We start from the raw sequence: 26,342 nt of genomic DNA on the forward strand, positions 1-26,342 counted from the left end.
ACCTGTTGGCCCTCTGACACGACACCTACAATGTTCAAAGCTCTTGAGTAAACACCAGCATCTACAAGGCAAGGGGGCGAAGCGTCACTCATTTTACCACAACAAAGCGTGGATTCTGCTTCTCCAATCAGGTCAGAAAATGCTGTACGTCTTGCCACATTATCTCAGCTCAGGAACATACCTGGGGTATGTGAAATCCTACACAAACGCTTTTTTTTTTTTCAGGTAACTTACCCTGTATGAAAAAATGGTTACAATGTTTTAAACAATCCATGAGAACATGTGAGATATAGTTATATCTCCATGACTTTTTAAATGTCAAGAGAAAAAAATTTAAAAATTCTGTAATAGTGTATCATTCTGTCAGTGCCCATGAAAATATTTCATTTTAAATAAAGAAACATTCTGTTGGTCCAACCCCATGTGATTCCAGAAACGTTGTACATCTTTCTTTGAAGATGTGGTCTGATTTCCCATTGGAACTGAAAGTCTTAAGACACAACCCGATAAACAAAAGGCTTCACAGTCCTAAGGATTCTGGTCAAGTTTGCCCATAGTACACAGTATCACAGAACACTTGAGAGGAGGGACGCAGAGGCTGGGACTCACGGCTCCTGGCCGAGGATCGGGTGTCCTGAGGCTGGGAAGTTGGCTTCTGTAGGTTAAAGTGCTTCCTGCACAACCATGAAGAACTGAGTTTGGATTGCCCAGCTCCCATGCAAAAGCTAGCTTCAAGGCAGAGGGTGCCTGTATTCCCAGCTCTGGGGAGGCGGAGGCAGGAGGATCCCTACTGCTTGCTGGCTGGCCAGTCTACCTGAATTGGTGAGTTCTAGGTTCCAGGCAAGACCCAGCCTCAGCAAGTTAGGTGAGGAGCAAGTGGAGAAAAGACACCGATCTCTGGCTTCCACATGCATGTGCGTACTTGTGCGTGGGGACATAATCCCCACCGAGCTGCTCTGCCAGGCACGTGTGTCCACTAACCTGGGTCAAGAGGAATTTACCTTCTGGCATACACGCTGAGGGTCTCTCTCGTTATGTACTCATCTATTTAGAACTAAATGTTTTCTATAGACTTATAGGGCCTTATCAAAGTTTTGAAGATATTGACTATTTTGTCCATGTTTGGAATGATTTTTTTTTTCCTTTCTTTGTTTTTTGTTTCTCCTTTTCTTTAAAGTTTGGATAAATTTATTTTTTGATACACACATTTCAGAATCTTTTAAATAATGGAGGCATTTCCATGCAATTCATTCCATCCCTTTGGTGCTTAAAACATCTTCTAAAATATATTTTTCATTTATCATGCATGTCTTAATAATTCTGAAACCCAAATTAATGCTTTTAGTAAACAGTTTGTTATTCTATATATTAATTCATTGAAAACTTCATATTAAACTTTTTGTAGAGGAGAGTATATTTGTCTTTATTTAAAGACTGCTACTAGATGTTTTAAACCAAGGCCAATTTTTTTTTTTTTTTTTTTTATGGTTTTTTTGTTTTTCAAAGTAGGGTCTTACTGTAGACCAGGCTGACCTGGAATTCACTATGTAGTCTCAGGGTGGCCTCAAACTCAGTGATCCTCTTACCTCTGCCTCCCTAGTGCTGGGATTAAAGGCGTGCACCACCATGCCCAGTTCAAAAATAATATTTTTTAAAGCTAGAGTCTTGCTATGTAACCAAGCTTACCCTCAAACTCACATTTGAACTTCCATACTCAGAACTTCCTCAGTGCTAGAATTACAAGCATGTGCTACCACACCCAGCTCAATGAATTTCAGTAAGTGTCAATCTCTATAATGTGATATTTCTTCATTGGCAATGTTTTTTTCTCATTTATATTTTAGCTTTAAAAGTCCCTTCCCTTTTACATAATAAAAGCATTGTTAGCCAATAAATGAATTTATAAAAATTGCTATTCTCATAATTGACAAAACATTTCAAATGAAACCAAAAATATCTTGAGTTCTTGTTTTAATTTCACACTTCGTACAAAGCATAACGTTTATAAAATACTCATCTTGACTATTTTCTAGGTAGAGTTGAAGACCAGGCAATAAATCTGCCACATTGCTAAAGGCACCAGAGCATTTTTGCTCTCATTTCCCTCACTGGAGAGATATTAAGCAGATGTTCTTCCCAATACAAATTCCAGGAAAACCACGGTTTCTTTACTTCTCGTGTTACACATTAAGGATGGCATGCAAACTAAAATTAGCCATGCTACTAAGTTAAAGCGCTCTTGGAATCTTGGCTATATTACAGCTTCTAAATCTCCTTATTAAATAATCAAGCCTCAGTGAATTGGTTTTCTGTTATCTCTCTCTCTCTCTCTCTCTCTCTCTCTCTGTGCATGCTTTCTTCATTCTAGCTTTTCTCCCTTCTTTCTTTCTTTCTTTCCTTTCATTTATTCTTCTTTTCTCACACATTTAGAGGGCCTCTTTCTGGAGATATTGTTCCCTTGAGGAACAATAGATAATGTAAGCAGTATAAATTAACAAAAAACTGCTATATAGAATCTTTCACTACATTAAAAAAATGTCAATTTGTTTTTTGAGCATGTTCAGGCACTATGAGATGTGGCCACTGGGAATAAAGACTAAAATGAGTATATTTTCTTCACTGAACATCTCCATGCTCAGAAGAACAAATGTCAACATAAACTAAGTGCTTGCTCTTAAAGATATGAACCAGCAAGCTTCTTGACTAATTAGCCCTCCACTGGTTCAGGACAGACAACTCCTGTCCTTAAGGGGAAATCACCAAAATTCTCTACTGCTCACTGCCTTCTTCCTGGCAGAGGGTGGCGATCTGTGGGTGTGGACTCCTTGGGTAACTGTCCTGGTGACCACTAAGCCTGCTTTTTCATTGTATGAACAACATGTTGAGAGAACAGGGGTGGGGGGAAGGAGGCTATTGGGATTCATGGCGAAGCAGCCTGGGGGTCGCGCTCATCCAGGGGGGAGAGCTCTTGGAGGATACGGTGTCTGTGTCCACCCAGGGTACTCGCCCTTATTTGGCTGCAGTTTACCAGATAAGTTCTCTGTATTAAAGTGCTTTCCAAGTTTCCAAATCCAAGTCTACGAAAGAAATTTATCCCTTAAGAAAAGTCTGAAGTTGAAATTAAACTTAAAATGTGATTTTTTAGGACAAAAGTGTTGGATGCGTTGTTTTTGTAATAACATCCCCACAACGCTGATGTTAAATCATATTAGCAAATCCAAGATTTTGCTCTATCGTGTGGATAATTACTTTGGGAAAAAGTACAAAAGGCACGTTGGGGGGGGGGTATTAAAATTGAACTATCCCACGGCATCAACAGAGTTCAGCTTTCCTCCTTTAGGTCTCACACCTACCACAAGTGAGTGGAATCAAGGCATTTTAGATCCTATGTTCGGTCATTTGGGACACATAGACATCATTTTAAAAATGCAGGATTGTAAAGATACTTGCAATCCTAAATAATGTTAACATTAAAATTTCTTAAAAAAATTTTTAATGTGACTTCTTTTTTTCCTTGTAGGAAAGCGAATGATGCTTATAAACCTAAACTACAGACATCTAAAGTCTTTCATCTAAAACATACATGCAGAATTTGTGGATAATAGCCTGTAGTCAGTATCTTGAATCCAATGCCTCACATCGAATTCCAATACATAAATATGAAACTGTTTGAGAAAATGCTATTTTTGTTTTGTTTTGGTAAGACAAAGCAAAAAAAAAAAAATGTGTTCAAAGAAAATGTCTTACATTGTAATGTCCACCTTCCATTAACATATACTTGTAAACTCAAATCACTGGGGCCATACTTTGAAAGTTCTGTTTAGCCTGTATATGATTTCCTTTCAATGAAAGGCAAGATCATATATATATATATATTTAAGTTTAAAAAAGAAGCATTAAGGCCCTGTTCAGGAATCTGGAAAGGCCTTGATAATGGACTCGTAGGCGGGAGGGGGCGGCGTGGAGAAGCCCTCCCGCAGGCTGCTGCTGGACCAGCGGCAGTCCGGCCTGCTCAGGCTGTGCGCCGCGCGGAGGGCTGGCGAGGCGCTGGACGTGGGCAGGGTCATCAGCTGGCTCTCCGTCTCCACCGGGAGCGGCGGGCATTGCAGAAACGGATGGAAAGTGGAGGCCCTGAAGCTGGATTTCCTGGGGAAGGAATTTGCTAGTTCCATGGAAGCTTGTCGCTGGAAGGTGAGGCTGGCCAGGCTCAGGTTGCTGCGACGTTCGCAGCCGCTGTGGCGGTAGAAGCCAGTTCTGTTGAGACCGTGGCTGTGGGACGAGCCGGGCCTCCGGGTGGAGGTCCACTGCGAGATGGGGGCGCTGGCTCTTCTGCGAGACAGACAGACGAAGAGCGCCCAGATCAGTCCTCCAATCACAAGCCCGATTGCCATGGATACGGTGAAGGATATTAGAAGGTCATCTGAAACAAAGAATCGGTCAGATAAGGCAATAACTGGTTTTCCCATTGTTTGGATTTTTTCGAGGTAGGGTCTCACTCTAGCCCAGGCTGACCTGGAATTCACTCTGTAGTCTCAGGCTGGCCTCGAACTTATGGCAATCCTCCTACCCCGGCCTCCCAAGTGCTGGGATTAAAGGTGTGCACCACCACGCCCAGCCCGGTTACCATTTTTAAACAGATACTCAATTAAAAGCACAGGCAGAGTATGAACTGTAACTCATAGAATGCTGACTTCATGCATGCCTTAAGGCAGGGGAATAGAAAATGGAACCATGTGGAAACTACAAGTTGATCGTGATTTTATTTATTCAAACACAGACAGAGCAAATAGCATTATTAGCTATATTATTCCCAATTAACTCTGTTCTGTTATCATCTTCAGAAATAGAAGAAAAAAAATAGTATCACTGAAGCTGTGCTTCAGGCCATCACTTTTTCTTACAGAGCTGCAAATGTCCCAAAATCATTTCCTCTTGAATTAAAATGGTAACTGCTGGGCTCATTTGATAAAGACTTTCATCCTCATGCCATGCCTGCCTTTTCCTGTCTGCTTTAGTCATTCACAGTGATTTCTCCCACCTGCAGTCGCCTTGATGCCTCACTTCCTGTGTCATTCTGAAATAGGAAGTTCGGCGGTAGGACATCTGGAGAGCTGACTGATGGATGCTTTATTTCCTGAATTCCTAGACTCACATTTCTGACTCCACCATGATGTGACCTGTGCAGAAGTCTGGGCTTTGTCCTGTTAACTTCCAGCTCATTCTTCCAGTTGAACTTGCTGTGATAATGAAATTCCTACCTGTTGATTCTCCATGGAGTCCCCAGTGTATATCAGTACCCTCCAATTCATACCTCTTGTATTTAGTTCAGATTTCCCCTGCTGATGTTATCTTCCACTTTCCCCCACTGGAAATGCTACCTTACCATAGCTTGCAAACTGAAAGTCTATTTGTAAAGAATGAAGTAGAGGGCTGGAGAGATGGCTTAGTGGGTAAGTGCTTGCCTGTGAAGCCTAAGGACACTGGTTCGAGGCTCGATTCCCCAGGACCCACGTTAGCCAGATGCACAAGGGGATGCACACATCTGGAGTTCATTTGCAGTGGCTGGTGGCCCTGGTGTGCCCATTCTCTCTCTCTCTCTCTCTCTCCCTCTTTCTCTCTGTCTGTCTCTCTCAAATAAATAAATAAAAATAGTGGAAAACTTCTCTGTGTACCTGAAGACCCTTGTAGGCTCTCCATTTACCACACTCTCTATCCTCCACCCTGTGATCCCACCATAAGTCATGACAGCTTTCTTCCCAACCCAAGGTCTGTCCCTTCCTCTAGAAGTCTGTGCTTTCTCACACATTTCTTCCTTTTATGTAGATTCTAATGCTTTAGTCCTCCATCTAAAGAACTCAGTTTTAAAGAATCTTTTCAAGTATTTTCTTTCTCAAACAAACAAACAAAAAATTTTAGTTACTGTTAAGTAGAAAGGTAAGCAAATATTTAACTGCTTTTGGAGAGATTCCATATGGAAAGAGCCAGGACGAGAAACCAACTGGTTAGGGGGTATAAGGTTGGGTTCATTGGAAGAATAAGAGATTTATTTACTTCATATATGAAAAATGGAGTTAATCAGAAAGGACAAAATTGAGTCAGTTTCCAACCATGTGTTTAAAAGAAATAGTTCCAATATAAATGATAGCAATAGTGATATCAATAGATATAGCTAGAGTTAGCTTCAGAGGAAAATAGAAATTTTGGAAATATGTAGTCAAAGGAAAATAATTTCTTGACTGCTTATCTGAAAAATTAACAGAGAACAAAACACATTGAGTGAGAAATATAGTTTTATGATAGATGACCATTTTGTTTTAAAATGTATTGTTGTTCTATTATAAGAGTACTAGGGTACTATCCAGAGGATATGTGAGATCTTCTCAAGTAACAAATTAGCATTTTGTGAGGAAAAAGATTATTTTATATGTCACTAAAGGGCTGGAGAGATGGCTTAGCAGTTAAGTGCTTGCCTGTGAAGCCTAAGAACCCTGGTTTGAGGCTTAAGTCCCTAGTACCCACAGAAGCCAGATGCACAAGGTGGCATATGCATCTGAAGTTCGTTTGCAGTGGCTGGAAGCCCTGATGTGCCCATTCTCTCCCTCCCTCCCTCCCTCCCTCTCTCTCTCTCTCTCTATCTCTCTCTCTCTCTCTCTCTCTCTTTGTTGCTCTCAAATAAATAAATAAAAGTAAACAAAAAATATGCCACTAAAACCAGAATATTTCAGGGGGAGCAATTTAACGGTCTATTGAAGTGGTTATTATCTGTGGCTTGATAATATTTCCAGTTGATGCTATATGCTGTTATGTATGCTCAAATTTGGGAAATTGATTCAAAACCATCATCAAATATAGAGCTAAATAGATACCCATGGAATATTACATAACAAATTTAAAACATGCATGATGATAATATGCACAAATCAATAAACATAAATTTAAATTTTAAATGGATGTAAAGAAGGATATGGTGAGCTAAAGAGGTCATAAATTGAAGAGAACACATTGTTTTTGTTGTATAAATTTGCTTAATACTTGCTCAGTTTAAATGACTTTCTAACCCACATGGTCAACACAATATTTATTTTTGAAATGATCGCCCTTGTTCGTAATATGCACAGAATTTTTAAGTAGTTACAAATAACAGTGGTACCATGAGAATTGTGAAGACCAAAGATCCTAAGATGTAAGGTAGACGGCTTACTGAGCTTGTTAAGCTCCTGCAAGTCCAAACTATTCAAAACAGTGCAGAATTGCAGAAGAGTTGGAAGAAATATCAGTCATGATTGAATGTCAGCCCTTCTCCTGCCCATGGGTTGTTTTCTATAAAGATTACTTTTACTTAGCTACAGTTGATGATTTTTATGATCCCTCCTTACCCCTATAGAACTCAGAAAACTCACATCATGGGAGCTGCATCTATCACTCATACATTTTTTAACTTTCTCACATATATGTGTCCATTCTGGCAGATTTTTGCCAATACATTTTAGGACTCCCCTTTTTAAAACCACCCTGTAAAATAAAGTGTACCCTCCAAATATATCAACAGATTAGGACTCTTTGAAACTGTATATCTTCTATTTCTCAACAAACTTAGACAATATAAAAGGAGTCGTGGTTTCATTTCTTATCATTTTAATGTAATGGAACTGATGAGATGAAGTGTTAGTTTTTTTAAGTGTAGTTTTCCCTCTGAAAGCAAAAGAAACAAACTTTACTATCCCAAGGCCTATCATAGAAATTAAGCACTAGTTTCCTAATTTGCAATTTGTCTATACAGCTAGTAAATGGCTGCTCCTTTTAAGCCCTTGCTCAATTCTGGCTACTACTGCTTATAATAGTTGTGTAACAAACTCAATCTATTTATCCCCTCTGGCTTCATAATAACCAGCATTACAGTGCTTTCAAGTGCTAATACCCTAAAATCAACCATGTTTCTTTAGTGAAATGGAATTGTATATCCGAGTCTACAAAGGATATTAAAACTTAGTGCAGGTCACCATCTAGTGGCCTCAAGTTGAATCACACCAATATCTGAAAGCGAATTTTGTCAATGACCATAAAATGGGACACTGATTAAAATGCACAACACTTTTTGCGGTTCTAAAGATGAAAAGATCACCTTTCCCCAAAGTAGGTCATCAAATGCTCCCATCTTACAAGTGCCTAAGGAGGATGGCTCAGGCAATGGTAAGAAATTGGTAAAAAAAATTGGAATAATATTTAGGGCACAGATAGATGAGTAATTTCAATGAGTTAAGTGTGCAATGAGTTAAATAGTTTCATCTGCTCAGAAACCTTACTGAGTTTATTTATTTTTATTTTTACTTTTTAATACTTTTTGTTTTGAGGTAGGGTCTCACTGTAGCCCAGGCTGACCTGGAATTCACTACGTAGTCTCAAAGTGGCCTCGAACTCATAGCTATCCTCTACCTCTGCCTCGTGAGTGCTGGGATTAAAGGCGTGCGCCACCACGCCCAGCTCAACCTTCCTGAGTTTTAAGCAGCAACAAAACAGAACTCAAGATTTTCTCACTGTCTACGCAGCTGCTTCTCTGATGACCACCTGCAGGTCAAATACTGCAAAACGCTCTTCTGAGCAGCATCCTGCCTGTCTCCCTGAATCCTTGCTAGTGCCCAACTTCCCTCTATTCTCAAGGTGGATGTCAGAGGGAAGTTTTCAAAATGTAAATACAATCGTATTTCTCCTCTGTCCTACCTTTCCACTTCACCAGAATAAAAGCAAATGCCTCAGGATGCCCTAGATGGCCCTCCCTGAGAGGTAGTGATCTGAGCTCACTGTTTCTACCCTTGCCCTGGGCCACTTAGCCCCATCCACTCCTCCATCCTGGCCGTTCCTTAAACATGCTAGACGTGCTGCTTGTTCTGTCTCTGACCTGTTCTTAAAATTATGTGTGCAGGGCTGGAGAGATGGCTTAGCGGTTAAGCACTTGCCTGTGAAGCCTAAGGACCCTGGTTCGAGGCTCGGTTCCCCAGGTCCCACGTTAGCCAGATGCACAAGGGGGTTCGTTTGCAGAGGCTGGAAGCCCTGGCGCGCCCATTCTCTCTCTCTCCCTCTATCTGTCTTTCTCTCTGTGTCTGTCGCTCTCAAATAAATAAAATAAAATTAAAATTAAAAAAAAATTATGTGTGCAGAAGTCCACATGGTTTTGAGAACTCTTTTTTTGGGGAGGGGGCTTTTTAAGGTAGGGTCTCACTCTAGACCAGGCTGACCTGGAATTCACTGAGTAGTCTCAGGCTGGCCTTGAACTCATAGTGATCCTACTACTTTTGCTGCCTGAGTGCTAGGATTAAAGGTAGGTGCCACTATGCCCGGCTATTTTTGGATTTTTAAATTTGGTCCCCTTTAACCTTACTGTGATCTACCATGGCCACTATATGCAAAATTGCACCCTGTACCATGTCTTATACCTAGTTTTATTTTCTCCCCTATTCTTATTATTGAAATTTAGGTTCATTCACATACTCTTAAAAATAATTAAATAAGATGTCCAGATTTTAATAGCACTATTATATTTGAATGATAGAATTATAACATATTTTATGAAAGAAATACAATTTAAGCTACTACTTTGTATAGGGTAGTGGAGAAACAAAAGTTTGAAATATTTGTAAGCAGTTTTGACTAAAAGTACAAGGCATAAGCAAAATTTTGGCTATCATTAGTCATAACATTGCACAGTTAGATGTTTAATCCAAAAGGAAATGCAGTATAACTTCCTGTATGTAGGAGGGTAACCATTGAAAAAAGCATAAAATATTGCTTAAAATATGTTATTAAAGTCTCTTTGATACCTTCACAGACCTACCAAAATGCAATCTTGAGAAAGACTAGGAGCAAAGAAAATTTCTCATAATAATCTTTAAAAATAGTCCCCCAAAGAATAAAATGGAGAACTCCAAGACATCTCATTAGGTTAAGAAAACAAATATTTGAGTTCAAAAGCTACCAAGAAAGAGGGACCTGAAGAGACTTTCCATATGCTGACAAAGAGCTACTCCCTAAGTGTAGTCATCAATGGGAAAAAGACCTCACAAAGACAGATGTGGACATATCAGTCCCAGATCAAGTACTTTGCACCTAAGTGGTTGCCAGGAGGAAATTAAGTAATAAATTACAAGGCTTTCCAAGAGGCAACCCCCCCACCAAAAAGAAAAAACAGAGAGTGAGCAAATAATAGGAAACTATCTGATTACAAAGATAGTATAATTGTAAGGCACAAAGATTAATATAGCCATTTGTACATTGAAAAGTGCATTACAGGGCTGGAAAGATGGTTCAGCCATTAAGGTACTTACTGTCTGAAGGGTAATGTGCAGGATATTGCTCAAAGAATTGAAGGGTAGGATGGAGATGTAAAATGCCCTACCCAGCATGCACAGAGCCCTGAGTTCATGAGGCATGGGAATGCATGCCTGTGATTGCAACACTCTGGTGTGGAGGCAGGAAGATCAGTTCAAGGTCATCCTTGGCTACATAGTGAGTTGGATGCCAGCCTGGGCTATATGAGACCTTGTCTCACAAAATTATGAGTAGGTTACGTAAACAGATTTGTTAGCCTGATTTTTTTTTTAATACAGAAAACCCTAACTGTTCTAGAATACAACTATAAGTTGCCTTAATCAAGAATGTCAGAAGTCTAACATGTAGAAATATTTTATGTAACAATGGCAAACAACAAGAAATGTACTTAATCTCAATAGCATCAAGAAATATGAAATAAGGAACTATAGAAATTATCCCTGAGTAACCAGCTGCTCTTGGGTTGGCTAACAGATCCATTCAGTAGAAAAGAAATCCTATCTGGAGCTGGGAAACAAGTCAGAATCTTATCCAGGTAATGATTCCACTTTCCATTGTCAAGCTCCCACTAACCTTGGGCTGTAAGAGTGTGTACAGCCTTTAAATTCTTTCTAGATTAATAATGCCTATCCCATTTAACTGGTGATGACTTCATTCTCCATTGGAGAATCTGTTTCCTTTTTTTTCAGACAGAAGCTGGACCTGAGGAGATAAATGACCCAGTACACTCCACCCTGGCCCCAGCTGAAACCACAGAGGAATTGGGGAAATGAGCAAGAGTGCTGCTTTCTTAGTGAATCCGGTATCAGCACAAGAGTGATGGAGAAATATACTGAGGACACTAAACACCTGCCAAACCAGAGGTCAAGAGGCTCCTAAGTGCCCATCACTGAAGTAGACTTAAAATGCTCCCAGCATGGCTCAGGGAATTTTGAGGAAGAGGGGGTGGAAATATTGTTAGAGCCACAAGTTGTGACATTTTGCACAAAGACATTGCCTCCCTCCCCTGAATAACGCATGACCCACAACCCCATGGTATTGACCTGTATCCCCAATGAGGAGGGCCTCTTCAGTACAGGGGCAGGGAGGAGGGAAAGGGTGGTACCAACATGTGTTGTTTACGTACTAAGTATTTCCATATCCAATAAAAAATACTTCATATAAAAATATAAAATATAAATATAAAAATACAACAAATTAAATACTTAGAAATATTTTCCTCAGTGTATATGCAAGACAAAAATTTATCAAATGTTCCTAAACTTAAAGGGCAATATAAACAGATTTGTGGGTTGTAAGACTCAATATTATTGAGATGCCAACTTTACTTGATTGTACAGATTTAAGTAAATTCTAATCAACAGGTATTTTGTGACATTTTGCAAATGATTTTAAATTCCATGTTATTCATCTTTCTGTCACTATTATATTTAAAAATATTCTTATTTATTTATTTGCAAGAAGATCAATAGAAGAGAGACAGAGGGAACAGGCATTCCAGGGGCGTTAGTTGCTGCCAACAGACTCCAGATGCATGCCCCGCTTTGTGCATCTGGCTTTTACATGGGTACTGGGGAATTAAAATTGGGTTGTTAGGCTTTGCAGGCATGCACCTTAACTGCTGATCCATCTCTCCATCCCAACACTAAGACTATTTTTTGAGATATATAAGCTTATCAAGGAAAATAGTTTATTGTTTCTGTGTTTTTCCTTTTAAATTTTTATTAGCATTTTCCATGATTATAAAATAATATTCCATGGTAATTCCCTTCCTCTTCCCCCCCACACTTTCCCCTTTGAAATTCCATTCTCCATCATATTACCTCCCCATCACAATCATTGTACTTACATATATACAATATCAACCTATTAAGTATCCTCCTCCCTTCCTTTCTCTACCCTTTATGTCTCCTTTTTACCTTACTGGCCTCTGCTACTAAGTATTTTCATTCTCACGCAGAAGCCCAGTCATCTGTAGTTAGGATCCACATATGAGAGAGAACATGTGGTGCTTGGCTTTCTGGGCCTGGGTTACCTCACTTAGTATAATCCTTTCCAGGTCCATCCATTTTTCTGTAAATTTCGTAACTTCATTTTTCTTTACTGCTGAGTAGAACTCCATAGTGTTTCTATTGAGAATTTTTTTTTAATTATTTTTTTTCTTTTGAGGCAGGGTCTCACTCTAGTCCAGGCTGACCTGGCATTCACTACATAGTCTCAGGTTGGCCTTGAACTCACAGCGATCCTCCTACCTCTGCCTCCTGAGTGCCCGGCTCTATTGAGAAATTTACATAGGTGAACATACTGTATTTTTTTTTTTGCACACATCTATAAGGATTACAGGCATATTGGATACATCCACTGAATCAGGCCTCTGAGTGACGGATGCATCATGGAGGATGTGGCTCAGCAAAGCCACTCACCTCATGCCAAGGAGGAACAGAGAGAAAGAAGGAGACACTGGAGTCCCGTAACTCCCTTCAAGGGCGTGCTCTGATGACCTGAATATTTTCCACTAGACCCCATCTCTTAGAGGTTCTACCTCCTCCCAACAGAGCCACAGGCTGGCAAGTCAGCTCTCTATCACATAAGCATTGGAGCACATTTAAATCCTACATTACAGTCAATTGGGCGTGCATATACAGACGCCAGAGAAACAAAGCTGGAGGTGTCTCACTATTTGGCTTCGAAACATGCTACAAAGCTAAAATAATCAGAATAGCATGTTATGAGGATAAATTCCGCATTTAGATTAATGACCACAATAAAGATTCCACAATAAATCCATGTACTTATGGTTAGCTGATATTTGTCAGTGATGTCAACAGAGCATAATAGGGACAAAAAAAAAATCTCTTCAATAAAGGTACAGGAAAAACTGCATCTACAGGCAGAAGGATGAAATAAGGCTGTCATGCCAGGTCTACAAATCAACTCAAAATAAACTAGATGCCTAAATGTAAAGTGTGTACATAAAGCTAAGTGAAGAAAGTACAGGGAAAAAATCTTGTTAACATTGATCTAGACAACTGTTTCCTGGGCATGACGTCAAAAATCAATGTTTCCCAAGGCAAAACTAGGCTGACAGGATGCACTGAGCTACAAAGGAAAAATACAACAGGGAAGAGGCAATCTAACATCCCAGAAAACACTTGGAAACTGCATCTCTGCTGAAGGGTGAATATTCAACATGTTGAATACTCAGCTCAAGAGAGAGTTATGGGATAAGAATACAATGAAATCATGGTATAGTCATCTGTTAAAATTCTCAAAAACTTTTTTTTTTTTAAATGAATTGCCATTTAAAAACAGACAACATACCTGAATAGATATTTCTCCAGAGCTAGCAACACTAATGATTAATGAGAGGCAAATGAAAGCCCCAATGAGATGTCACCTCACATCTATTAGCATGGCCATCATTGAAACAGAAAAGAATAAGCATTGGTGAAGATGTGGGTGGAAGGGAAAAACTTTTGTCCACTGTGGATAGGAATGTAAGCTGGTACAATCATTATGGAAAATAGTATGAAGGCTCTCCAAAAGCTTAAAGAGAGCTACCACATGCATCAGCAGTACCTGTGATTATATATTCACAGGACTAGGATTGGTACCTCTAAGAAGTAATTTCACTTCCTTGCTCTCTGTGCTCTTAAATCACAATTACCAATACAGAATAACTCTAAATGTCCACAATTGAATAAACAAGTAAATAAAGCGTAATGTACATACTCACTAGCCACACAATGATGTTATGGGCAGTGATAGATTACATATATGACAATAATTCCACAAGATTGTGTCTCCTAGTAATGTCAAAGTTGTCTTTGTTTGTGTGGATAAAGTCTGATGCTTGCACAACAAAGATTACCATACAATGCATTTCTCAGAATGTATTCTTGTTAACCAGCACTAGACTATGTGGATGTGTACATAATTATTGTATCATAATGAAGTATTATTCTTAGCCTTAAAAATAATAAAAAAGGGAAATCCTGTCATTTAAACAATATAGATGAATCTGGAAGGCATTATGGTGACTGAAAAAAGCCTAGCACAGAATAGGTGGTGTTGACTCAAGAATTCTTCAAATGTTGGTGTATACTAAGCATTTTCTAACAAAGTAAAACAAAAAAGCACCTTCCCAACTCATGACCACCCCAATTCCTCTGGGAGCAACTTCTGTGCACCTGCTAGACAGATCCCCAAAAGTGTCAGAGTGAGGTGTTAACATTTGTACAACCCCCATGTCTTCAGTTACCTCAGAGAGGGTTAAAGTTGTTAGTAAGGATTCACAGAGGTAGTTGCTTCATTTAAAATTTTTTTGTTTACTTTTACTTACTTACTTGAGAGGAACAGACACAGAGAGAAAGTCAGATGGAGGGAGGGAGAGAGAGAGAGGGAGCGAGAGAGGGGGACGGGAGAGAATGGGCGCACCAGGGCCTTCAGCCACTGCAAAGAAACTCCAGACGCGTGCGCCCCCTTGCACATCTGGCTAACGTGGGTCCTGGGGAATCGAGCCTTGAAACTGGAGTTTTTAGGCTTCACAGGCAAGTGCTTAACCGCTAAGCCATCTCTACAGCCCTTTGTAAAAAAAATTTTTTTTGTTTATTTTTGCTTACTTATTTGAGAGCAACAGACAGACAGAGAAGGGCAGATGAGAGAGAGAGAGAGAGAGAGAGAGAGAGAGAGAGAGAGAGAGAGAATGAGTTGCTTCATTTTAAATTGTAAAGTTTCTAAATCCATTGTTAACTATAAAGACCACATCACCATGGGAAAACCAACATTTTTACTGTGCTATCCAGATATTTTCAGAGAGAAAGGGTGCTTGTGGCTTACAGTTATCCGTCTAGCTTCAAAGTACTTGCCACTTAAATAACTCAAGGGGGTAACTTTTTGCCATAAACAATATTGGGAGAGGTAAAACATACTCAGAGTTACTTTTTCATGAGCAGTATAAAGAAGAGGAGTCCTGGAGAGGAAAAGGAGAAAAGCTATGCAGTATATGAGTTGTGGGGAACCTTGGAGTAAAGAACAATCCATGGATCCCTCAATCCCTTCATCTCCTTTTTAAGTGAGTCAAGGACTGTGTTAGAGAATCCCAGGAGTTGATACCCATCGCCACCTTTCTGGGTAGATAGCATATAGACAGAACCACAGGACCCTCTGAGAGGCCCTGGCTGTCCAAAGGGCAGAACAAGAAGTCGAGCTTCTGCATCTCCACAATAACTGGAGAAGATTAAACATTGTTTCGTGCCATTGAGGCAGTAGCTGAACGAAGATCAGTAGACCAGAGGGCTTTGTATGAAACGAGAATCATGCTGCTAGCCAAAGTTACACAGCAAGGTTTTACAGTAAGAGGCTCCAGAAACAAAGACAGGAGGAGACAGAGCAATGCCGCCAATTACACTGCCAGTAGACGTCAGCAGAGGACAAAACTTGATCATGAACTCAAATCTCTTTCCCTCCAGTGCCCAGCAATGTTTCCCCTATGCGCAACTTAGCTTAGCTGACTTCCTAGAAGAAGGCAATATCTCAATTGTCTCTATGAAGGATTCAAGGACAACTTTAGCATATTTTCAACTCCAATAACATATTATCTCCTGTCATTTTATGCAATATGAGGATAATATGTGGTAAAGTAGCCCTGTCTGATAATACCAAAACGTAATTCTCTTAAAAGAACTCTTATTCACTGCTGGTGGGAGTGCAATGTAGTAGAGCTTATTATAAAATGTAGTACATGCTTATTATAAAAATAAGCATGGAGGTTTCTCAAAATATTAAAAATAGAAGTGCCCTATGACCTATCTATATTACTCCTTGGCATATAAACTCAGGGTTCTGCACACTATAGAAACACTGGCCCAGCCATGTTTATTACTGGTCTAGCCACAACAGCTAGGAAATGGAACCAACTAGATGAGTAGATAATGACAAGATGGTGCATATACACAATAGAATTTAGACAAATGAAATGACAAAACTTTCAGGAAAATGGGTGTATCTGGAAACAATGACATTAAGCTAGGTGACTGTGGTAGCTTGAGTAGATGTCCCCTAATAGGTTCAAGAGTTTTATGAAAGCTTCTTGGATTCCCAGCTACCAAGCAGGAGGAGGTGTTACTGTGGGCAGATCCTACCAAGGTGTGGGGTTGATTTGGAATTCCAGTCTAAAGATAGGCAAAGTGCTAGGGCTTTGCCTGGAGTTCCTGAAGTGTGCTTGCTTGCTTATAGTGCTGGTGTGGACTTCAAATACACATTCTCTTATTAATTTAGGATGATTTTCAAAAGCAGATTAATCAATGAATAGTGAATTATTTTCTTACATAAGACTGAGAACTAATTTAGAATTGTCTGAAATGGTAGAACTATCTTTTGACACATTATTATTATTTTTTTCCCCAGGTGTGATTTTTCTTTTTGAGGGGTTTCTCTGTAGCCCAGGCAGACGTGGTTTTCTCTGTATGTGGCATTGAATTAACTCTTGGTGATCCTATCTCAGCTGGGATTATTGGCATGTGGTACCTACCCCCGCTGGGACTCTGCTTTTGAACAATTTAAGCAGTTACTTATTTTGCAGTGATGGATGTAAAATAATTCCAGTTATTGTTCTACATGTATTTAGGATATTTAGTGACTCTGTAAATAAAGAAAGCAAATCGTCTTTTCATAAATGCATCATTAAGTCCCCCTTATCAACACGTTTATTTTCTCTTATATCTCCCCAGAATAACCTGCTATAAGTGCCCTTTGCTATATAAAAACATTATTTTATCATTAATTTTATTATATAGCTTTATTAAGATGTTTATCTGTCATGGTCTTTAATCTTGAAGCAAACATGGTTATTAATTTTAAAAAGGAATTAATTAATTCTCCTTCATGCAAATTTCTGTGATGATAGAAAACTAGGTCACCATTGTTAGGGACCAGGTTGCTATGCCTGCACACTTTTTACCAGATGGCTTCCAAAACTCTACCTTTAACCACAGCAGAGTCTGACATAGTTTTCCGAGAGGATTAAAAGCTCATTTGATCATAGGTCTCTACATAAGCCCCATTTCCCTTCAAATTTCTATATGGATTTATCTTAAATTGTCCCATTTATCTTTAGACCTCCCTGGAGGTCACTTCGCCCTAGGGTCCAAGCCTTCTAGTATTGAGCCTAGCCTGACCTGAGTATCAGTACGTACGTAGGCACATTCTTGCACACCGGGAGCACCAAACTATCATCTGAGAGGGAGCTCAGGCCAAACACGCTTTGGGATCTCATCCCTGTCCTTTTTTGCAGGCTTCCCATGTAATACTGTATATGATGCTGTTTCCACCTAATGTTTTCTAATTCCATAATTTAATTTTATTCCATATTTTTTTCTGTACAGTTAAGCTCTAAATTCATTCACACACGTTTGTGTTATTTTTGACTCACTTAGGAGAGCTGGGGAGATGGCTCAGCAGTTAAAGGTGCTTGCTTAGTTCACTTTGGGAATTAAATAGAGTGACATTGACAACATAAATTACCATAACACCTTCTCTCCAGCACCTTAGCTTCAATGAATAAAAAGAATCTTCAGATATATTTATAACAACCCCCCCTTGACATATTCCAAACAGCAATGACTTCTACCTTGCATTTCTTTATTTTTCATTCCTGTTTTAAAATTCTCATTATTTTCTTATTATATTTTGCAATACCATCCAAAATCTATATTCTTAACTCTTCTTGACTGCCTCTGTAGCTTGCTATAACAGCATTTTATATAAGTATATTTATTGTAATAAGTCTATAAAAATTTTTAGCAATCAATTTACAATAAGTGAAGTATCTACTAGTTCCCATGCCATAATAAACTATGCTGCACTTTTATTTTCATCTTAATTTAATTTAAGTTAAAACTTTAAAATAAACAACAGCTTACCCCAAAAGTTTTCTGGCCATGGACTCCCTAAACTTGTTGTGTTATTAGCCATAATATCCACAAGACAGAAAAGCCAGTGTGTCAAAAAGAAGCAGTTTGATTCTATGCCGTTGTGGTTTAGCAGGAGAAAAATAATTTCCACACAGCCCCTCATATACTTGTGTTTGCATGAAAGGAAATAAGTGTATCATGCTTCCTGCTTTTATACTCAAATTAGCAACTGTTTTTCTTATCTTGGCATTCCACATGGTTCCCCAGACACAAAACAATTTCCTTCTTTTCATTTCCTCAGCTAAGTGACTAAATCCCCTCCTCTCCACCACATCCAAAACTGGTTTGCAACAAGAGACTTTCTTGGTGCTTACCCATCCTCTGTTCACATGTCGAGAAAGATACTTTGCTCTAGTTCCATTTATATAAGATTGAGGGCTGGACCGTTTTGAAATAAGTACAACTTGAAAACTGTACTCATACAGCCAATGTGGAGGGAGGGTGTTCAGAATTCCATTGTGTATTCAATTGTTAATTGTACTTAATAGCTTTTATAAATCTCAGTTATCAATGTTCCTAAAATATCTCTTCCTCTATTTGGTGTAATGATTTTGAACAGTTACTTTATTCATTCACTTCATTTATATCTAAGCGTAACCTAATATAACATTTTACCCTTTAATTGATATTCACATATGAAAGACAGATCTTATGCAAAAGGAAATCTATGTGAAAAATCAGGTAGTGGGAACATGTATGCAAAAGTTTTCAGTTATCAGAGAATGTTAAAGTGACAAGGCCAGGAGTATAGTGATCCCAGCAATGTGTTGTTCAGGGAGAGGTCTGACTTAGGAAAGAATTACAGGAAATCTTGCAGGAGATATGAGTCAGTTAAAATTGCAGTCATCCTTGTTCTTACCCTCATGGACATAGAGGTGATCCTCTGCACATTGGGGGACATAGAAAAATGTAAAAGGTAGTACAGCCTTTCACTAAACACACAAAAATGCGTTTGGTCACCTGGTTTTCTTTACTTTTCTTTTTTCTTCTTCTTCTCCTTCTTCTTTTCTCCTCCTTCTCATTCTCCTCCTCCTCCTTCTTCTTCTTCGAGGTAGGGTCTCGCTCTAGGCCAGGCTGACCTGGAATTCATTACGTAGTCCCAGGCTGGCCTCCAACTCTTGGTGATCCTCCTACCTCTGCCTCCCCGAGTGCTGGGATCAAAGGTGTGCGCCACTATGCCCAGCACCTAGCTTTCTTAATCTGATAAATTCTGGCATGAGCTCTTGCCTGAACTCCAAGATGGTGGGATATTACTTAGTGTGAAGCAGTAATGATCTTTGTGAAGTCTAAAGAATTCCTGAGTTCTAAGAAAATGACGGGAAAATGCCACTCCATTGCTGTCATAATTTTCAAAAAACATATTATGGTTATTGTATATTTTCTCAATTGTGTAGATATATGATCACCAATAATTTGTTAAAAATTAAACTGTATACAACCAATAATCTCAAAGATAACAAGAAAGCCCTTTGGGATACTGTTACTAAAGCTCATTTTCACACAGTCCAGTAAATAATCATTAAGAAAGACAAGAGGCTTGCATTTTAAATTGTTTTCTAATATCATTTAGAAAATGAGCAAAAGTAGAAAATTGAACGAACATGCTGTCTGTTAAAAGGTTTAATTATGAAAATTTGATGTGGGCGTGTATGTGTGCATGTGTGTGCATGTTTGCATGTGTATAGACACGTGTGTGTGAAGACCAGAAGTTGACTCAAGGTGTCTTCCCCGGTCACTCTTTTACCTTATCCATCAAGGCAGGCTCTCTCACTTGTACCCAGAGCTCACCCAATAGGCTAGTCTAGCTAGCTAATTTTACCCTTGTTACCCTCTGTCTCTGGCACCCAAGGGTTGAAGTTTCAGTCTGGTGGCCACTTCTACCCTACTGTGTGAGGGCTGGAGGTCTGAATTCTGGTTCTCATGCTTGCATAGCAAGTGCATAGTCCAGTGAACCATCTTCCCAGCCCCAGAAAATGTACCTCTGGTAAAACAATCATCTAGATAGAAGTACATTGAAATATTATCAACTTTTTCAAGACACAAAGCAGGCTTCTCCAATTATTATATGTAGTTTCAAATAGGTATTTTACATAAACACTGGCTACTTTATCTCAATAAATTCTAATTTCTAACATGCCCAACTTCACAAAGATCTAATGGGACTGCATTTAGGAGCGGGATGGAGGACTCTGGCTTCCTCTGTGCTGGAGCAGAGCTGTTTCTCTGACAAGGCTGGGGTGTAGACTGAGGCTTCCTCTTATTGTTTTATATTTAGCTATCAAATTTTTCTACCCACAAATTTTCACTTTTACAGATGGTCTGAACCCAGTCAAAACCCTAAAGGAAATTTGTTTTCTGTCAAATTATGACCTCTGAATAAGTTTCTCTTTTGTTAAAAGCCTGTTGATAGCATTAGCCTTTATCTGCACATATAATTTGCTTGGTAAGGAATCATTATTTTCCCCCTGGCACAGATCCATACAAGTGAGTGTTTATGTCTATGTGACTTTCAAGTCCCATGACTTGTTATGCCATAACAGGAAGCTGATTTTTATCTCCACAAAAAAAATGTTAGGTCTGCTTTTCTACTGTTCACTATTTCCCAAGTTAGGTATGTTGACCTGAGTTCTCCTCTAGTCATAAAATACATTTGGATGGCTGTTCTTATCTCAAATGTTTCAGGATTCACTTGCTGTCCTCATTCAGGTTTCTGGCCAGATGTCAGCCTCTAAATGAGCAAATGACACCACATCCCTCTTGAACCACGACCTTTCATTACTGTTTTCTTTACAGCACTTACCATTCTCTGACACTGAGCTATACATGCACTTTTCTTGTCTGCTCCACTCGCTATGACAAACTACCATAAAGGCAAGCAACAGACATTTACTTCTCATAGTTCTGGAGGTTGGCAAGTTCAAGTTTAAGTTCAAGATCAAGGTTTTGGCTGACCAGTGTCTGTTGAGGATGCAATTTCTCACTTGCAAGGTGACTGGTGTGAAGGACTTGCTATCAGCCTCTTCTAAGCGTGTTTATCTCCCACACAAGCCCTTGCCCTGCCTCCCAGTGGTCTCGCATAGGAATAAGCGAGTTACCTGGAGAATGTTTTTAAAGGTAAGAGAGGAAGCTGGCCCTGCCCAGATTCTTGCTTCCTGCCTCACCACGTGATCTCTCATGAGCTGCCAAATGCTACCAGTTGCTCTCCAGAGCTGAGCAGGTGCAGGTGCAGGCACTATGGTCTTCAGTCTCCAGAACTGTGAGCTCGATAAGCCCAATTTAGACACTTATAATGTACTCATTTTTAGATATTTTGTTATTGCAACACAACATGGTCCAAGACAAACTCAAACTATTGATCTTCCTCATATCCCTGTTTCCATTGGCAAAAATAGTTCCAGGAACATAGTAGAGTGAGAGAATGTAGTCATTTAAAGGAATCGGAACTTGAAATGACTTTGGCCTTTCCTAGTCAGGCTAATAAAAAATAAAAAGTCAGCACTTCAAAACAAAAGTTAAAAATCTCTGTTCATATGCAATATAATTAAAATATTAAAATATCCAATATTTTAAAACTTTGACTTATAACCTGATAGTATCAAGTGAGGCAAATAAGGCTGTCATATTTAAGAATTGATGCACACTGAGTGTGGTGGGTGTAGCAGGATCGTCATGAGTTCAAGGCCACCCTAAGGCTACATAGTGAATTCCAGGTCAGCCTGGGCTCCAGTGAAATTCTGCCTTGAAAGAGGGAGAAAGAGAGAGAGGAGAGAAATCAACAGAGAGTTGATGTACAATTAACTCTGAACTTCTTGTTTTATCTTAAGTTAAACTATCATAGATCTTGACTCTTCCATATTAAACTCACCCAGGTGATTTCTCTGAACTTAAAGTACTGTTGGAACATAAGAAGCATGTAGCAAAGATTAAACATTTAAAGCTATTTTTAAAACTTCACTAAGCCACCTCTCCAGCTCCTATTCAGTCATTTTCATCCTCATTCAACATTCCTACTTCCCTCTTTCAACATCTGCTCTAATGTGTTACTTATTATTTGGATGAGTGTTTGAAATGCATATCTGATGTTTGAAACATACACAATTTTAATAAGCAGCCCTGTGCTCTGCACCCATCCTTTCTTTTATAGTTTCTCACATAGTACTGATTTCTGTTCCCATCTATACACTGTACTAATATTTGTTCTGTTGTATGGAACTTTATGTACAATGATATTCTGAATTATAATTTTTTTTTAATATTTTATTTATTTATTTGAGAGCGACAGAGACAGAAAGAAAGCTAGATAGAGGGAGAGAGAGAGAATGGGCGCGCCAGGGCTTCCAGCCTCTGCAAACGAACTCCAGACGCGTGCGCCCCCTTGTGCATCTGGCTAACGTGGGACCTGGGGAACCGAGCCTCGAACTGGGGTCCTTAGGCTTCACAGGCGAGCGCTTAACCACTAAGCCATCTCTCCAGCCCTGAATTATAATTTTTTTACTTATGGAGAAACTAGTCTCTTTAACACACACTTAGTTATATTTTCTCACTAATTCCTTGCTCAATCTTTATTCTGCCTTTGTTTCTTTAAACACTACCTAATTAAGATTTTGTATCTGATTAACCCAAGTTCTTAAGATTTTAATGTGTTTTTATTATATTTTTCAGTTGAGATTCAGTTATAATTTATTCTTTCATTCATTTTGTAATTTAAGTTTTTTAAAAAACTAAATTAGTTTATGTACACACATGTATATCTATGTATGCGCACACAGCAGGGTATCCTGCCATTTTCTGGCTTACCATGTGTAGTTGGGGACTGACCCTTGGCTTTCAGGTTTTGAAAGAAGCAAGTGCCTTTAACTACTGAGCCATCTCCTCATCCCCTTTGTAATGTTTTCTTGTGAGTTTATATTTGACTGAAGGTTGTCTATGGGAAATTAGAGAGGCAGGAATGGGGCTCTCTCCCTCTATCACAGACATGCATTTTTCTCTCTGCTGGGTAGTGGATGTACTTCTAACTTGGGACTAACCACTTTATTATGGTGAGGACTGTCTCTGCAGGTTCTGCCAGTTTCAATGCCATACTTTCCAGAGGACAGATCAACGAACATTATTTCTTAGGTTAATCTTGGGAAGCCTTGGAGCAGGCAGGATTTTTTCTGCTAATCACCTCACCTACATGAAAATCTTTTTAAAAATAAAATGTGATCCTTTAAAGGAATTCTGCTTGTTGTATGTTTCAAGTTTATTCTCTCCTGTGCAGTGGGCCCAGGGAGTTTTGGTATTCTTTTCGCTTTTTTTTCTAATCTTTACAGTTATAAACTCCTATTTTCAGCATTTGTTCCTCAGCAACCTTAACCTCGGAGTATTTTTTAGCAGTGACCACCAACAAAGCAGATGATATGACATCACCCAAGAGGTGTTCTGGGAACACATGGACGTAATTGGAGTACTGATGATGACCAAAGAGAAGGTTAGACTCTTAATCTTAATCTCCTCCCCTAAATGGCTAGATGGTCTCCAACCAAAAAAGTCACATGTAAGACCTTTTCCACATCACTTATTACCCATGCTCCTTTATCCTGATGTGTAAAATGGATGTAAAAAAGTTACTTAAAAATGAGTGAATGTCTAAGCACTCTTTGACTTAAAACCATTTTTTAAAATAAAAATGTTGTGTTTAAGGGCTTTACAGTGTCACTATTATGAGAAAACATGGAGACTTCCTTTTAATCTTTCAAGCAGTATTTCAGTAGATTTGAATTTGATAGATTTGATAGTTGTAATTCTTCTTACAGACAAATCTTTCTTTTAGCTAAACTCACATTCCTTCAGTGATGTGTTTTTCACTAGCACATTACTTTTGAAAGTATTTCTGTTTATCTCTTATTCTATTCATCAAGTTGACCTTCACTTGCTACAGACAGGTGTCAGTCACCTACATTCTCTGCCTGTTGACTGTCTTCTTGCATTCCTTCTTCTCTCTCCAGTCGTTCCCTTTTTGAACTTAAGTTTGTACATATGCTAATGGAAGTGATGGTAATTCCAAGTCTGGCAGAGAGCCTGAAAAGTGGCTCCATGAAAGGGTTCAGGAGAAGTCTCTAGATCAATGGTTAATACACAGTGTCCTTTAAATAGTGATTGAGATATACAAAGCCCTGTTAGTAATGTCTTCAAAAATAACCCAGAGGAGACAGTCTGTAATAGTTATCCTAGCTACACATTTTTTTGTTTTGTTTCATCTTTATTTATTTATTTGAGAGTGAGAGCGAGAGAGAGGAGAGAGACCGAGAGGAAGAGAGAGAGAATGGGCACGCTGGGGGTTCTAGCCACTGCAGACTCCAGATGCATGCACCTCCTTGTGTATCTGGCTAACGTGGGTCCTGGGGAATCAAGCCTCAAACCAGGGTCCTTAGGCTTCACAAGCAAGCACGTAACTGCTAAGCCATCTCTCCAGCCCTATCCATACTTTTAATCTAGTTACATATGCATGTTTTCTAATCATAATGAGTTCTTTTATTTATTTTTAACATAGACAATTAATGATAAGATAGTTATTTAACCTGGTGGACTTAAACAGGGTCAAAATGGATCTATAAAATGTATAAATCAGTATTTTCCTAGAAATTTTATCTATGTGAAATACCTGAAAAGTTAAATGACTAGTAGTAATAGAAAAAGGAAACAGTAAAATAGTGGTAGGAAAATTTTTTTTTGGCAAATGTTAAATTTAGAACATAAATTGTTCTCATGTCTTACACTGGGATAGTGAAAATGATTTTATAATTTTGGACAAATTAAATTTTATGTGATAGACATGTACATAAATGATAAAAGAAAAAGATAATTTGTACTTTTCCATAAGCAGAAAAGGCATCTTTATCATTCCAAGTTTCCACCATGGAATTCATGACACATTGAAGTTTCTGACTAGCCAGCATGTAACTGGAGTTTCATGGCTGACTTAGACTCTGGTTGCCCCAACAGATTCAGTTACCTATCCAAAAATGCCAATTAATGAGTTAAGCACACAGAGAGAGAATACCTAAAGGGGTCTAGTGACCCCAAATTCATTTTAGGATGCTAACATGAGCTTTAGGTTTAAGTCTAGGAAAAACTGAGGCAGGGGAATGGATATATTTATAATTAAGTGGTCTTGATTAAGGTTCTGTCTTACACATCATTGTTTCAGGTCAGGTCCTGCAATGTGGTTTGATAAATTGCTATCTCAGGAAAGGGGTGGAGACCAATCTGGTTCCTACAAGGTGATTGGCTCTAAGATGTGGCCTCACCATCTTAGACAACTGTCCTCTTATAGAGGTGTCTTCTCAGCTTGGAAGAAATTTCAGTCCCTTGTTACAAAGATGTTTGTGGATGGATTCTGCTGTTCCTAGAATTAAAAGTGACAGGAGGAAAGGTGAAGGACATCCATATCCACTTATTTCTGTGCCTTCAATATCACAGACGGATGAGACAGATTATGCAGAAAGACCCTGCTTAGTGGTTATCATGTCCGTGCAGGGTCCAGCCAGAATCTGACTCAAAGGGAAGGAGATAGGCAAAACATAAAGGCAGAGATAACAGGATTTCATTCTGCTCTTGGTCACTCACCATGATGATGGGTACAGAGGCATAGCTCCACTACACTCTCGGCTCCACTCTGTCCCAGGAGTGTGGGTTATGGGTTCCTCAAGAGAGCATAGCACTTAAATGTCTTGGTAATGGATGTATGTAGGGACTTCGGGGCTTTCCAGATACATTCCTAAAAGTTGCTGAGAAACTACCTTTTACTTTTCCCTAACACACTTAACAAGCTTAAAAGTAAATGTAAACAAAGTTAATGGGTACATGTTAGGTATGGGCATGGTATTGTCCCAGTTCTGGGAATGAGAGGGGAGTGCTAAGGATTCAAGGAGTTTATATTTAAGCTGGGTTTGGTTGTTCATGCCTTTAATCCCAGCACTAGAAATGCTGAGGTAAGAAGATCACTGGGAGTTCAAGTCCAGCCTGGGCTAGAGTGAGACTCTGTCTAAATAAATAGATACACAC

At 39.1% G+C, this 26,342-nt stretch overlaps 1 protein-coding gene across 1 annotated transcript; it reads right to left on the reverse strand.

Annotated features, from left to right (window-relative positions):
• Positions 1-1,954: 1,954 nt before the first annotated feature.
• On the reverse strand, positions 1,955-18,390 carry Myct1 (MYC target 1). Its single transcript, XM_004651120.3, has 2 exons — positions 18,246-18,390; positions 1,955-4,420 (listed from the first exon to the last, which is right to left on the reverse strand). Exons 1-2 carry the CDS (start codon positions 18,295-18,297, stop codon positions 3,909-3,911), a joined length of 564 nt encoding a protein of 187 aa, XP_004651177.3. The 5' UTR covers positions 18,298-18,390; the 3' UTR covers positions 1,955-3,908.
• Positions 18,391-26,342: the final 7,952 nt, after the last annotated feature.

Source organism: Jaculus jaculus, chromosome 9 (assembly GCF_020740685.1).
Source record: "Jaculus jaculus isolate mJacJac1 chromosome 9, mJacJac1.mat.Y.cur, whole genome shotgun sequence".
Lineage (NCBI taxonomy): Eukaryota > Metazoa > Chordata > Mammalia > Rodentia > Dipodidae > Jaculus > Jaculus jaculus.